Genomic DNA, 14,219 nt, shown 5'->3' with positions numbered 1-14,219 from the left:
TGGTTAAGTCTCGTGTTTTCCACCAAGTCTATACTAATCTTTTATAGTATGCTATTTTATCTGTTACTAATTTAAATAATCATATGCTAATTTATTTTATTTAAGCCATTTTTAATGGAAGAGATTAACATTTTATAACAAGTATACTGGAAAAAAATATTTACTAGATGATATAGCCTTTATCCTATAATGAAACTAAATTGCAATTAAATGTTACCCTGAAAACTGCTATCTTTCTTTCTAATGGACTGATAGCCATCTACAACATGCTTGTAGCTATATGGCAAATGCATCTATCGTAGAATAAACTATTTTCACATCCCTATTTTTGTATTATTTTCTGTTCAATTGTGGACTGCATGCACAGCAATATTTACAGAAAGTACAACAATGGTTCTGTGTTTGCTGTTTTGTTTTTCAGAACGTCAATTAGAAGGAAAAAAACAAGATTTAGAGAGATTATTCTGCTGACTTCCTATTAGCCTTTCAAGGTCACTTATCCAATTGTGTGAAAGTTATAACAAACATGGTAAATGAGAAATGTGGGCTCTTTCATAAATATGGGAATTAAAGCATATAGACATGACAAAAATACTTAAGACTAAATAAATTAGCTCTGTTTGGCACCAGCTAGAATGAAACTGATTAAAAGAAATATTTGATGGAAGAGTTTCAGGACAAATAAATTTCCTTGCAACTAGTACATACACTAAGTTCAATTATATAATAGTATACAGCATTTCATTTGCTACACATAGAACACCAAGAAAAGATGCATGTTATAAGTATCCATAGCTCCTTTTTGATATCAGAAAATGCCCCTTGGCTTATCTTTTTTGATATAATGTTAAGATCATGAAAAATAAAAAACAAAGATGGATGTTTGACCGGTTTTAAAAAGTATGTTCTACTCTTGATTCCCACAAGGTCATGTTTTTGATACTGGAACATTTCTGCTGCTTCTGTATTTATAAATCTTATTAAGTTTCTAATCATATCTGTACTTTTCAGATTACCTCAATAAAAACAAATATATGACGTTTGTATGATGTAAATTTCATTTAATAATAAAACTTCTCATGACAGGTTCTCAATCTGGTTTCAAATGGTGCATGTTTTAGGATCCGCTGAAAAGTGAACATCCAATCTTTTAAAAAAGGAGTATAGGTAGTCCTTGAGTTATAACTACAATTGAGCCCAAAATTTCTGTTGTTAAATGAGACATTTGTTAAGTGAGTTTTGCCCCATTTTACAGCCTTTCTTGCCACAGTTGTTAAGTGAATCATTGGAGTCACTAAGTTAGTAACACGGCTGTTAAGTGAATCTGGCTTCCCCATTGACTTTGCTTATCAGAAGGTCGCAAAAGGGGATCACTTTTATTTATTTATTTATTTATTTATTTATTATTTGGATTTGTATGCCGCCCCTCTCCGAAGACTCGGGGCGGCTCACAACAAGTGCAACAAATCATAAATAATCCAATTAATTAAAATATTTAAAGATTTTAAAAAACCCATATACTAACAGACACACACACAAGCTTGATCCCAAGATGCCATAACCACCATTAATATGAGTCAGTTTCCAAGTGTCTCAATTTTGATCACGTGACCATGGGGATACTGCAACGTTGTAAAGATGAAGCATTTTAATGTATATATTTAATAAAGATTATTTTTTCAAAAAGAAAAATGGTCATAAGTCACTTTTTTCAGTGCCATTGTAACTTTGAACAGTCACAAAATGAACTGTTATAAGTCAAGGACTGCCTGTATTACATTTGAATGGTCTTAGAGCAGGGTTGTCAAACTCGCATCGTCATGGCGGTGTCACATGATATATCAGGACTTTTTTCCCCTTCACTGAACTGGGCAGTACATGACGCATGGGACCTGTGGGCCACAAGTTTGACACCCCTGTCTTAGAGCATTGTTAATAGTTCATTCACATGGAATGCGGTGTTGCTAAAAGAAGCACAATATAAAGTAATCCTTTTTGCGTGCAAACAGGTCTGACTTATTTTTCTTTCTTGTATTTTTACTCCACAAGAGGTCACTAACCTGTAAATCCGCAGAAATCATTGTTTAAAATGCTTTTAAATATACCGGTACATCTATATTCTAGTTAAAGCATTGGAGTAACAGAAGCAGTACCAAAAAAACAGTTCCAAAAGCATTATCAGTGGTGTAAAAAAACCCCAAACATCTACACTATAACTGTCCGCTTTGGACTGTTCCAGTCCAAAATCACAAGATACTAAGCTGGAAAAATATAATAATCTAAACAATTAAAGTACTGTACTTAGTATTCCATCATCCATTACACTTTTAGAATGAATGTGCCAGATACATCTTGTTTTAAAAGATGTTGCACATAGATATACCACTTTAAGGAAGACACTAATTTTGATAACTACCTGGTGAATCTGATAAGGGTGTGATGGTGAACCTATGGCACATGTGCCACAGGTGGCACACAGAGTCATATCTGCCGGCACACAAGCTGTTGCCCTAGTTCAGCTCCAGCTGATTTTTGGGTTGTGCTGAAGCTCTGGGAGGAGGATTTTGGCCTCTAGGGGGGCAGGGCAGTGCCTCAGGAGGATGAAAAACAGGAGAAGGTTACGTTCTGCATGGGCAGGGCAGTGGTGGTGAGGGTTTAGCATGCAAGCTTGGGATGTAGGAGCATTGAATTATGGGTGTGGAAATGCAGACAAGTGCAATAACGCACCTTCAGCACCCAAGGGAAAAAAGGCTCGCCATCACTATGATAAGGTATCCATCATTCAGAAGTCAAGCCATCATTTCTGGATGATTATGTCCAATACCGAGATGTGGGCAGTGATGGGCTATGAGCCGGAATGCTAAATTGCGTTCACTGCCGCGGCTCGTAAGTTCTTGCGGGACCAGCGCGATTTTGCTGCTGCACCTGTGGAGATAGCAAAATTGTGCTCGTGTTTCGGCGAGGTTTTACCTGCGGCTCTGTGTGCAATTTTGCTACCTCCACAGGTGCAGCAGTAAAATTGTGCTGGTCCTGCAAGAACTTACGAGCCATGGCGGTGAGCACAATATAGCGTTCCGGCTCGTAGCCCACCACTAGGTGTGGGGAGAGATGGAATATAGAGACTTTTAGAAGAGATTGCCATTTCCCTGCTTATTTATATATTTAATTTCTTTACCCTCCCTACATATAATATTCCCTAATCAGGCAAATAGTATTGAGAAAAAAGGAAGAATTGTCAAGGGGACACCCTTAAGAGAAAGCATGGTTGTAGTTATTTATTTTTTGCCTTCTTTGTTTTTGCTGGGACTGAATTCCTCCAATATCATTGCAGTATTTTGATCCAAGTTTTTCTTTGCCTGTATTTAATTCCCAAATCAAAAGAGGACTGGTGTTGATAATGTTTTTAGTTGCTTTCCATCTTCTAGCAGCCACAGTAAAGGGTTAACCTCTGGGTGAATAACCTGAACACTGAGAAAATCACAACATTAATCTTCCAGGCAGAACAAACATTTCAAGCAAGGAAAAAATGCTGCATACAAAGGGTGTGTTTCTCATGCCATGAGAACAGTGCATCCCTGTGAAAATATAACTTACATAATAGAGGTAATAGAAGTATTTATTTAAACTCATCAGAAGTGGCAGTTGCATAGGACAATTTTATATTTGTGGTTGTCTGATTCATGTGCAAGTTAAAATCTGCGAAGGATTTTATAATTATTTAAAGGATAACCTTCTTTTGGTCTGCAAACAGCCATCTCCCTGCATTGTCATGCGTGATAAAATGCCTGGATCTTGTCAAATCATATCACTAAGACTTACGAAAAAATAATTCCAGTGGGTGCCATAGGTGGCACACGGAGCCATATCTGCTGGCACACAAGCCGTTGCCCTAGCTTAGCTCCAACGTGCATGTGTGTGCCAGCCAGTTGATTTTCGGCTTGCACGGAGGCTCTGGGAGGGCATTTTCAGCTTCGGGAGGGCCTCTGAGGGGATGGGGGAAAGTATTCTTGCCCTCCCCAGGCTGCAGGGAAGCCTCTGGAGCCTGGGAAGGGTGAAAAATGAGCCTACTGGGCCCACCAGAAGTTGGAAAATTGATTGATTGATTTTGTCCAATACACAATGAAGGTTTTAGTGGGTATACACATAGTAAAATACATAATGAAGGTTATAGAGGATATACTCATAGTAAAATATATCTAAGAAAGAATAGAAGATATAGGAATAAAAAATATCAATGAAAGAATAGAAGAAGAGATATAGGAATAGAAGAAAGGTATAGGACAGTGTTTTTCAACCAGTGTGCCGTGGCACACTAGTGTGCCGCAAGACATGGTCAGGTGTGCCGCGAAGCTCAGAGATAAAGAAAACAAAAGAGAGAGAAAGAAAGAGAGAAAGAAAGCAAGGGAGAGAGAAAGAGAACAAGAGAGAAAGAAAGCAAGAGAGAGAAAGAGCGAGAGAGAGAGAAAGAGAACAAGAGAGAAAGAAAGCAAGAGAGAGAGAAAGAGAACAAGAGAGAAAGCAAGAGAGAGAAAGAAAGAAAAAGAGAAAGAGAACAAGAGAGAAAGAAAGCAAGAGAGAGAGAAAGAGAACAAGAGGGAAAGAAAGCAAGAGAGTGAGAAAGAGAACAAGAGAAAGAAAGAGAGAGAGAAAGAGAGGGAGGGAAGGAAGGAGAGAGAGAGACATAGAGGGAGGGAGAGAGAAAGAGAGCAAAAAAGAGAGGAAGGAAGAGAAAGAAAGAGGGATGGAGAGAGAGAGAAAGAAAGAGGAAGGACAGGAGAGAAAGAAGGGAGAAAGAAATAGAGCGAAGGGGAGGAAGAGAGAGAGAATTTTTTTGTACAAACTTTTTTTAAAAAACCCTCCCCCCGCTCAATGTGCCCCAGGGTTTCGTAAATGTAAAAAATGTGCCGCGGCTCAAAAAAGGTTGAAAATCACTGGTATAGGAGATATAGGAGAGAAATAGGACAGGGGACGGAAGGCACTCTAGTGCACTTGTTTCTGGCCTCCAGGGAGGCAGGGGAGGCAATTTTCACCCTCCCCAGGCATTGAATTATGGGTGTGGGCAGTCACACAGGTGCAATAGTGCAGTGTTTCCCAACCTTGGCAACTTGAAGAGATCTGGACTTCAACTCCCAGAATTCCCCAGCCAGCAAATACTGGCTGGGGAACTCTGGGAATTGAAGTCCAGATCTCCTCAAGTTGCCAAGGTTGGGAAACGCTGTGATAGTGTATGCACATGCGCTTTCAACACCGGAAGGAAAAAGATTCGCCATCACTGATATACACAATCCTTCCAGCCAACTGCTAGAAGGCAAGAATAGATGTCAGCCATATCAAATTTAAGAAGCATGAAGATTGCTTTACGCTCTGTCTCAGTGTGCTAAGAAGTGCTGAGGCGATGCTGATGATGTTCTTCACACATCACAGCCACTGAGCAAAGCAGTACATATCTGTTCTGCCTTTTAGCAGATAAGCAGGGTATTGCCTTACTTTGAAAGAACACTTTGAACCAAACTTCAGCAAAGCCAAGTGCCCCTTTGAAGATCTGCACACAATGTATAAATAACTAGAAAACTGGTTCGGTCAACATTTCAGAGATATTTCCTCAATAAACAGAGAAATTGAATGACCAAGGGTGGGAAGAAAAGCAGTGGGAGCAGGAGTGGCTGTGAAACTGTCATGTAACATTGAAAATGAAGATCCCATGGCTGAAGCAGTCACAATCTTCCCAAGGTTCATTCCATTGGGAATCATGGGTCCCGAATTTTGGACACATTCTGTAATTAGCCCTTTTGAGCACCTTGGTTCAAAAATTGTTGCCCTATGATGCACTACTTCACCCAGTTTATTTATTTTATTTATTTATTCATTTGTCCAATACACAAATACATAGGAAGAAAAATAGACATGTGGAAATATATATAAGGGTAAAAGTGAACTTATAGGAGAGGATATATGAAAGGAAGAGAATATATATGATAGGTGAAAGAAAGGAAACACAATTGGACAGGGGATGAAAGGCACACCAGTGCACTTATGTACGCCCCTTACTGGTCTCTTAGGAACCTGGAGAGGTCAATCGTGGAGAGTCTAAGGGAGAAATGTTGGGGGTTAGAGGTTGACACAATTGAGTCCGGTAATGAGTTCCACGCCTCGATAACTCGATTGTTGAAATCATATTTTTTACAGTCAAGTTTGGAGTGGTTTGTATTAAGTTTGAATCTGTTGCGTGCTCTTTTGTTATTGCGGTTGAAGCTGAAGTAGTCATTGACCAGTGGGACGTTGCAGCATATGATCTTGTGGGCAATACTCAAATCGTGTTTTAGGCGCCGTAGTTCTAGGCTTTCTAGGCCCAGAATTGTTAGTCTATTTTCGTAGGATATTCTGTTTCGAGTGGAGGAGTGAAAGGCTCTTCTGGTGAAAAATCTTTGGACATTTTCAAGGGTGTTGATGTCTGAGATGTGGTATGGGTTCCAGACAGATGAGCAGTAGTCTAGGATGGGTCTGGCAAAAGTTTTGTAGGCTCTTGTGAGTAGTGTGAGATTGCCTGAGCAGAAGCTGCATAGGATCAGGTTAACAACTCTAGAAGTTAAAGCTCATGGTGAGAGTTTTAGTAGTTCCATATACAGATTCCAAAGATATACAAAAGGCATTTAAACTAAATTGCTAAACCTTTCCATTTCTCTTTCATGAAAAGCAAAGATCATGATAAATCTGTAAAACAGGTCTTTATTGTTCATAAAAACACCTGAAATAGTTCTCAGTAATTCACAAAAAGTTATGAGAACAAAGGAAGGGATATGTATCTGTTTCTAACCCAAAACACAACAAGAGAGCCACTTATTCATTTATGAAAAATGTATTTTTATAATGCTAACCAGAACAACATTAAGGGAAAGTGGAAGGGGAATATTATTTGCCTTTCTAGAGTTAGTAGATCTGGCAGCAAAAATCTAGGCAGTCACTTGATAGCAACAGAAAGAAAGAAAAATCTCCTATCCTTTGCTGTCACTTGGGTTTTTGCAGGTTAGATTTGGCTTAATCTTAGTTCACGCATTCTAACAGCACAATGCATAAAATCAATCAGAATGACAAATCATAGCTAGTCTTGTGTTAGCCTAGCCAATATAATATGTTTGACAGTTTCTTGTATGCTTCTTACATTGACCAACAAAACAAGAAACACCACAAATTGCTACAGATAGTAATTCCATGTTTGTTACCATTAAAAAAAATATTTTCAAAGGCAGATCACTAATTCAACTTCAGATCAACTGCTATTCCTACACTGTGTGACAACCCAAGACAAATTCCTTGTGTATGCAATCAACTTGGCCAATAAAATTTTATATTCTATTCTACCCCCCCCCCCCTTTTATTCAGGAAAGTGGTCCATTTTTCTTTCTAATTATAGTTTGATTGTGATTTTCTTGGTTTTAAGTTGTTGTAAATTATCCAGAGCTCTAAAAAGGCAGCAAAGGGGAAAGATCACTTTTTTAAAAAATGTTTCCATTAAAATGCCTACTTAATTGAGAATGCAAGTTGCAGTTTTGATGGAAAGGAAAAAGTCAGCCTACAAACCTAGCTGGGAAACACAATGACTTGCCAATCAGGGATAATAATTCATTTGAGAACATTCCCAATATTTAAACGAAGGCCACTTTATTTAAAAAAAAATGTCACAACTGGACAGAAGGAAAGCCACCCTGAGTTCTGTTGGAGTAGGTGGCATATAAAGATAGATAGATAGATAGATAGATAGACAGACAGACAGACAGACAGACAGACAGACAGACAGACAGGGAGGGAGGGAGGGAGGGAGGGAGGGAGGAGAGAGAGAGAGAGAGAGAGAGAGAGAGAGAGAGAGAGAGAGAGAGAGAGAGAGAGAATATTGACCAACTAACTTTACAAATGTGTACTTATCCACACCAAATCTGGCTGCAATAATAACGGAGGAGCTATTCAAACTTGGCAACTTTAAGACTTTATTTGTCAAACATGGATGGTAAATGGTAATAGCTTGTATAAAAATAGGTAAAAAGTAACGATGAGAGAGGACAATAGGACAGTAGGACAGGGACGGTAAGCTTGACTTATGGATTTGACTTGTGGACTAAACTTGGCAACTTTAAGACTTGTGGACTTCAATTCCCAGAATTCTGGGAGTTGAAGACCACAAGTCTTAAGGTTGCTAAGTTTGGGGAGCCCTGAGTTAAAGAGTTAAAACAAACTTCTAGACACTTGGGGTTTTTTTATAACTGGACGCATTCGGGCAACGTTCCGGATCAAGGCACCAACCGGAGTTGTAAGCAATTCGCCCCATCTGTGCGTGCGGTAGGTAACCCCAGCTCCTTTCTTACACCGCGGTCCCTATCGCCTTCCTCGCCAGGCCGCCTCAGCTATTTATACGGCTCTATTTTAACCTGTCCTTTTCATTGGTCGCCGATCTTGATGACAGCAACAATCGCGCCCAGGGCAAAGTTCCACCGCCCGCCCTTCTTTTCTGCTGCTCTCCCCCCCCCCCTCCGCTCACCCCCGCCCCGAGAGAACGAAACTAGACGGGAAAAGGAGCGGTAGGCGATCAGTTTACAAAGGCGGAAGTTTCCGCCTGCAATTCTTTTTATTTACAGATACTTAATCTGACCTCCTTTTACGCTTGGCTTTTTTTTTTTTTTTTTTTTTTTTTTTTTTTGGAGCAAGCGGCGCCGACAACGTGGACAAAGGACAGGTGGTGGGTTAGGAGTTCCGTCATTTACGTCTTCCGAGGAAGTGGTGACGGTGTAGAAGAAATCGGAGGGGATGATTCAAAATTGACAGACATCCCACACACACACACTTCCCTTTTCTGAAATATAGTTTGAATCGGAGGTTTTATTTTATTTCTTTAATCACGGAACTTTAATCACGCTTTGGTCGATTAGAAAGATTCGGTGATCTTTTCGGTACTTTAAACGAAGTTTACTGATGGGGCAACCCTGGTGGGAAAGGAAGTCCAGCCCACTTAAGAGTGGGCTATTAATCTTAGAAACAGAAGATTGACGGCAGAAAAAGACCTCCTGGTCCATCTAGCCTGCCCTTATACTGTTTCCTGTATTTTATCTTAGGGTGGATATATGTTTATCCCAGGCATGTTTAAATTCAGTTACTGTGGATTTACCAACCACGTCTGCTGGAAGTTTGTTCCAAGAATCTACTACTATTTCAGTAAAATAATATTTTCTCACGTTGCTTCTGATCTTTCCCCCAACTAACCTCAGATTGTGTCCCCTTGTTCTTGTGTTCACTTTTCTATTAAAAGCACTTTCCTCCTGAATCTTATTTAACCCCTTAACGTATTTAAATGTTTCATGTTCCCCCTTTCCCTTCTGTCCTCCAGACTATACAGATTGAGTTCATTAAGTCATTCTGTATAATAAATAATATTTATTTACTTACTTACTTACTTACTTACTTACTTACTTACTTACTTACTTACTTACTTAAATTTATTTACTTTAATTATATTTCTGTGTTACCCAAGTCCCTAGGGTCTCAGGGCAGCTCACAACAAATATAAACATGGATCAGTATAAAATCATTTCAATTTAAAATAATTGCAGCCATCCATACATTGATGGGCCGACCTCTCTAGTAACCCCCACCTTCACCCGTCAATGGCCCCAGGCCTGTCGAAAAAGCCAGGTTTTTAAAGCTTTCCGGAAGGCCAATAAGGTGAGGGCAATGCAAATCTCAGGAGGTAGCTGATTCCAGAGAGCTGATTTTCCTGCTCTGTATCTGGGCTGCAAAATAATCCATATAAAAAAGGATTTGCTATTGTAAAGAAACAACAACAATAAGAGCAGAGTTGGAAGGAACCTTGGAGGTCTTCTAGTCCAACCCCCTGCTTAGGCAGGAAACCCTACACTATTTCAGACTAAGTGTTATCCGACATCTTCTTAAAAACTTCCAGTGTTGGAACCTTCACAACTTCTGGAGGCAAGCTGATCCACTGATCAATTGTTCTAACTCAGGTATATTCTCCTTAGTTCTATGTTGCTTCTCTCCTTGATTAGTTTCCACCCATTACTCCTTGTTCTACCCTCAGGTGCTTTTGGAGAATAGCTTCACTCCCTCTTCTTTGTGCCAACTCTTGAGATATTGGAACACCGTTGTCATGTCTCTCCAGTCCTTCTTTTCATTAAACTAGACATACCCAGTTCCTGCAACCCTTCAGTGAGAACAATGTGGTGCCTATACCTGCCCTGCTTCTTATTCTAAGAGATTCTGAGATTGCTAGACTAGAGATCATACCTTCCGGAGGCCAAGTAAAATTATCCAAATATGGCTGAAGGCATTCATCTTCAAGAACTTTTTTTTCCTCTGGCAAGTTGGTTAGGAAGGGGAGGGGGAAAGGGGACATGATCCATGTGAGCCATTGTATCTCCTTGGGTTAAATTATCTCCTTCAGTCATGCAAATTAGGATTTATCAACTGCAGGAGAGGATGTAGGATGTAAGAGAAGAACTTGCCCAAAAGTTCCTGGGAGGAAAAAGCAAGCAGATGCTTGTACGTTTTCGTTTTAGGCAAATTGGGATTCTACATATCAGAACTTGATATGCCTCGCCAAAAAGGGATGTGAAGCCAGCCTTGCAGGCGTTGTGTAACAGTGATGCAACAAGCAGTGTCACTGTTTCGAGTAGGAGTTACTTTCATGGTACAGACTCAAACAAGTATGTAGTTGGGCAACTGTTGTAGAAATGAACAAAATTGTAACAGCACGTTTTCTACAAGATGCCAAGTGCTTAATACAATAAGCCTTGTAATAAAGCCAAACACATTATTTTTTGATCAGGGAGTTTTCAAATTATGTTCACCCTGAATAGAATTCCAAATCTCACACTACTCACCAGAGCCTACAAAACTTTTGCCAGACCCATCCTTGAATACAGCTCATCTGTCTGGAATCCATACCGCATCTCGGACATCAACACCCTCGAAAATGTCCAAAGATACTTCACCAGAAGAGCCCTTCACTCCTCCACTCAAAACAGAATACCCTACCAAAATAGACTAACAATACTGGCTCTAGAAAGCTTAGAACTACAACGCCTAAAACACGATTCAAGTATTGCCCACAAGATCATATGCTGCAATGTCCTGCCTGTCAATGACTACTTCAGCTTCAACCGCAACAACACAAGAGCACGCAAGAGATTCAAACTTAATATTAACCGCTCCAAACTTGACTAAAAAATATGACTTTAGCAATCGAGTTGTCGAAGCGTGGAACTCATTACCGGACTCAGTAGTGTCAACCCCTAACCACCAACATTTTTCTCTTAGACTATCCATGATTGACCTCTCCAGGTTCCTAAGAGGTCAGTAAGGGACCTACATAAGTGCACCAGTGTGCCTTTCGTCCCCTGTCCAATTGTTTCTCCTTTATCTCATATATCTTTTCTTCCTTTCATATATCTTCTTCTCTATTTTTATATCTTCTATCATTTTCTTTATATATATTACTACATGTCTATTCTCGTCAATTTTTATTGTGTATTGGACAAATAAATAAATAAAATAAAAATAAAATTTAAAAAGTGTGTTTAAAGATGTATTCAAGATTAATCCCCCAAACAAGACCCTGTAACTTAAAAATAGTTTCTCGTTTTAATTTCTTATATGCCATCATAGCTGCATTGGCAGCAAAGATCAAACATCTTTCTTTTTAAAACAAATAGTCCATATAATCAAGTGGGATAGCTTGGAAAGTTATCTTCCTTCTCACTTCTAGGAAATAGGTAATGATTGAATAATTATTAAAAGTTCCAACCATTCATTGGCTTTGAGTCATGGGGCCTTAGATCTGTTCTGGAAATTTAATTTGAATTTCTTGAGCAGACAAGTTATGCAAGGGTTTTATTTTTGTTTCCCTCTAATATAAAGGTCTCCATTCCAGTAAAATCACATTGCCTCATATTTGCTGTGAGAGAACCAGCCTTTCTTCTAATTCTTCTGTAGTTCTGTCTCCTCCTCCTCCTCACTAGAGTTTATTAAGGGTTAACTAGAGCGAATTAATTAAGTTAATAGTTGGGTTTGATGACACAAAATCTCAAAAATGAAATGATATGGATATTTTATCCACCTTATTTTCCAAAGAAGTATGTTGTTTGTATTGTGACATCAGTACCAGTAATTGTAGCTATGGGGAAGCTGTCAATTCACTTTTTTCATTTTCTATCAAATCTGGTACAGTGTGAAAAATAATATATTCTTTTCTCAATCTTCCTTTTTCCCATTTTTCCATTCCCACCATAATAAGAGGTTGCCACAAAGAAGGGGGAGTCAACCTACCATATTTTTCAGAGTATAAGATGTACTGGAGTATAAAACGTAGCTAGATTTTAGAGGTGGAAAACAAGAAAAAGGTATTTTTTCCTTTTTATTATATTATATTATTTATTTATTTATTGTTTGTTTGTTTGTTTATTATTTCCTTTTTATTTTATAAAAAACCAAATGGTGTAGTAATATATTATTTAATAAAATACCACTATAGCATAATACGTTTTACAAACATGTATACTTTTTATAACCATCTTTACAAACTTCAAACTTGACAGCTTTAAGCCTTGTGGACTTTTAACTCCCAGAATTCCTCCTCCAGTCATGCTAGTTCAGGAATGGGAGTTAAAGTCCACAGGTTTGAAGACCCTTGCACTCTTAACATTTAACCCAGGGATCTTCAAACTTGACAGCTTTAAGACTAGTGGACTTCAACTCCCAGAAGTCTTCCAGTCATCCTAGATGTGGTAATTAGAAGGCAAAAACAGCTCAGTTTTTGCAAAAAATTGGGTGTTTTTCATCTATTTTTTTTGCAAAAATGGGGTGGGCAAAGAATTTGGAAAACCTGCAGGAAGCTCCTGGGTGCTGGTGGAATGGCAAAAATGCCTCCATCTTTGAAAAGACGGGCCCATTTTTTGCAAAAAATGGGATGCTGGGGGGGAAGCTTTGGGGCAGCAAAAATGGCTATATTCAGTATACAGTGTTCCCTCAATTTTTGCGGGTTCAAACTTCACGAAAAGTCTATACCACAGTTTTTAAAAAATATTAATTAAAAAATACTTCACGGTTTTTTTCCTTATACCATGGTTTTTCCCACCCGATGACGTCCTACGTCATCACCAAACTTTTGTCTGTCTTTAATTAAAACATTTTTTTTAATAAACTTTAATAAATAGGCATGGTGAGTAATAATCTAAATGGTTGCTAAGGGAATGGGAAATGGTAATTTAGGGATTTAAAGTGTTAAGGGAAGGCTTGTGATACTGTTCATAGCCAAAAATAGTGTATTTACTTCCGCATCTCTACTTCGCGGAAATTTGACTTTCGCGGGCGGTCTTGGAACGAATCCCCAGTGAAAATTGAGGGAACACTGTACTGTATAAGACACCCTGGCATTTCCACCCTCTAATACTCAGAAAAATATGGTATTCTCCAAAGCACTGAAGGCAGGACAAGAAGCAATGGATGGAAATTAATCAAGAAGAAAAGCAATCTAGAACTAAGAACAAATTTCCTGACAGAACAACAGTGGAACAGATCCCTTTCAATTCTGTTATTATGTTCTCTATATGCACATAAGCACATGTATGGAAACACTTTGAAGAGAAATTGAGCCTTTTCTCTATTTTGGGCAATAATATGCTAACATGGGAATGCTGAACTGCTTTGGAAAACATTTCATTCTTCAACATGGATTTTGAGGCATTCTCTCAGAAAGGAATAAATACCCAAAATGGGAAAGGACACAGTTTAGTGATAGATCACACATTGCATGCAGAATTTGGCAGTATCATTCTCTAACACCCCAATAAAAGGTTAGGTTCTCATAAGCCATCAATACTATCTCATTATGGCATAGGATTAGGCTGATGAAATTATTATTATTAGTAGTAGTACATTTAGTTTTTTAAATTAATTGGATTTAGACAATTATATTGTATTCTTCTTTTTTATGTGTTGTAAGCCACCCTGAGTCCTCAGAGTAGGGCAGCATATAAATACAAACAAACAAACAAACAAAAATAAATAAATAAATAAATAAATAAAATAATTCAATTCAATTTATTAGATTTGTATGCCGCCCCTCTCCGTAGACTCGGGGCGCCTCACAAAAATAATAACACAATATATAACAAATCTAATAATTAAAAGTCATTAAAAAGAAAACATACACACAAGTA

At 38.5% G+C, this 14,219-nt stretch overlaps 1 protein-coding gene across 1 annotated transcript in view; it reads left to right on the top strand.

The window, feature by feature from the left end:
* RSPH3 (radial spoke head 3) overlaps window positions 1-12,780 on the top strand; it is a 44,134-nt gene extending 31,354 nt beyond the window's left edge. Inside the window, exon 8 of the mRNA XM_070767278.1 lies at window positions 12,627-12,780. Coding sequence (XP_070623379.1) covers window positions 12,627-12,780 — 154 coding nt within the window. The remainder of the gene's footprint in view (window positions 1-12,626) is intronic.
* Window positions 12,781-14,219: the final 1,439 nt, after the last annotated feature.

The sequence above is a fragment of the Erythrolamprus reginae genome, chromosome 1 (genome assembly GCF_031021105.1).
Source record: "Erythrolamprus reginae isolate rEryReg1 chromosome 1, rEryReg1.hap1, whole genome shotgun sequence".
NCBI lineage: Eukaryota > Metazoa > Chordata > Lepidosauria > Squamata > Dipsadidae > Erythrolamprus > Erythrolamprus reginae.
This window is presented reverse-complemented; position numbering and strand designations above follow the sequence as displayed.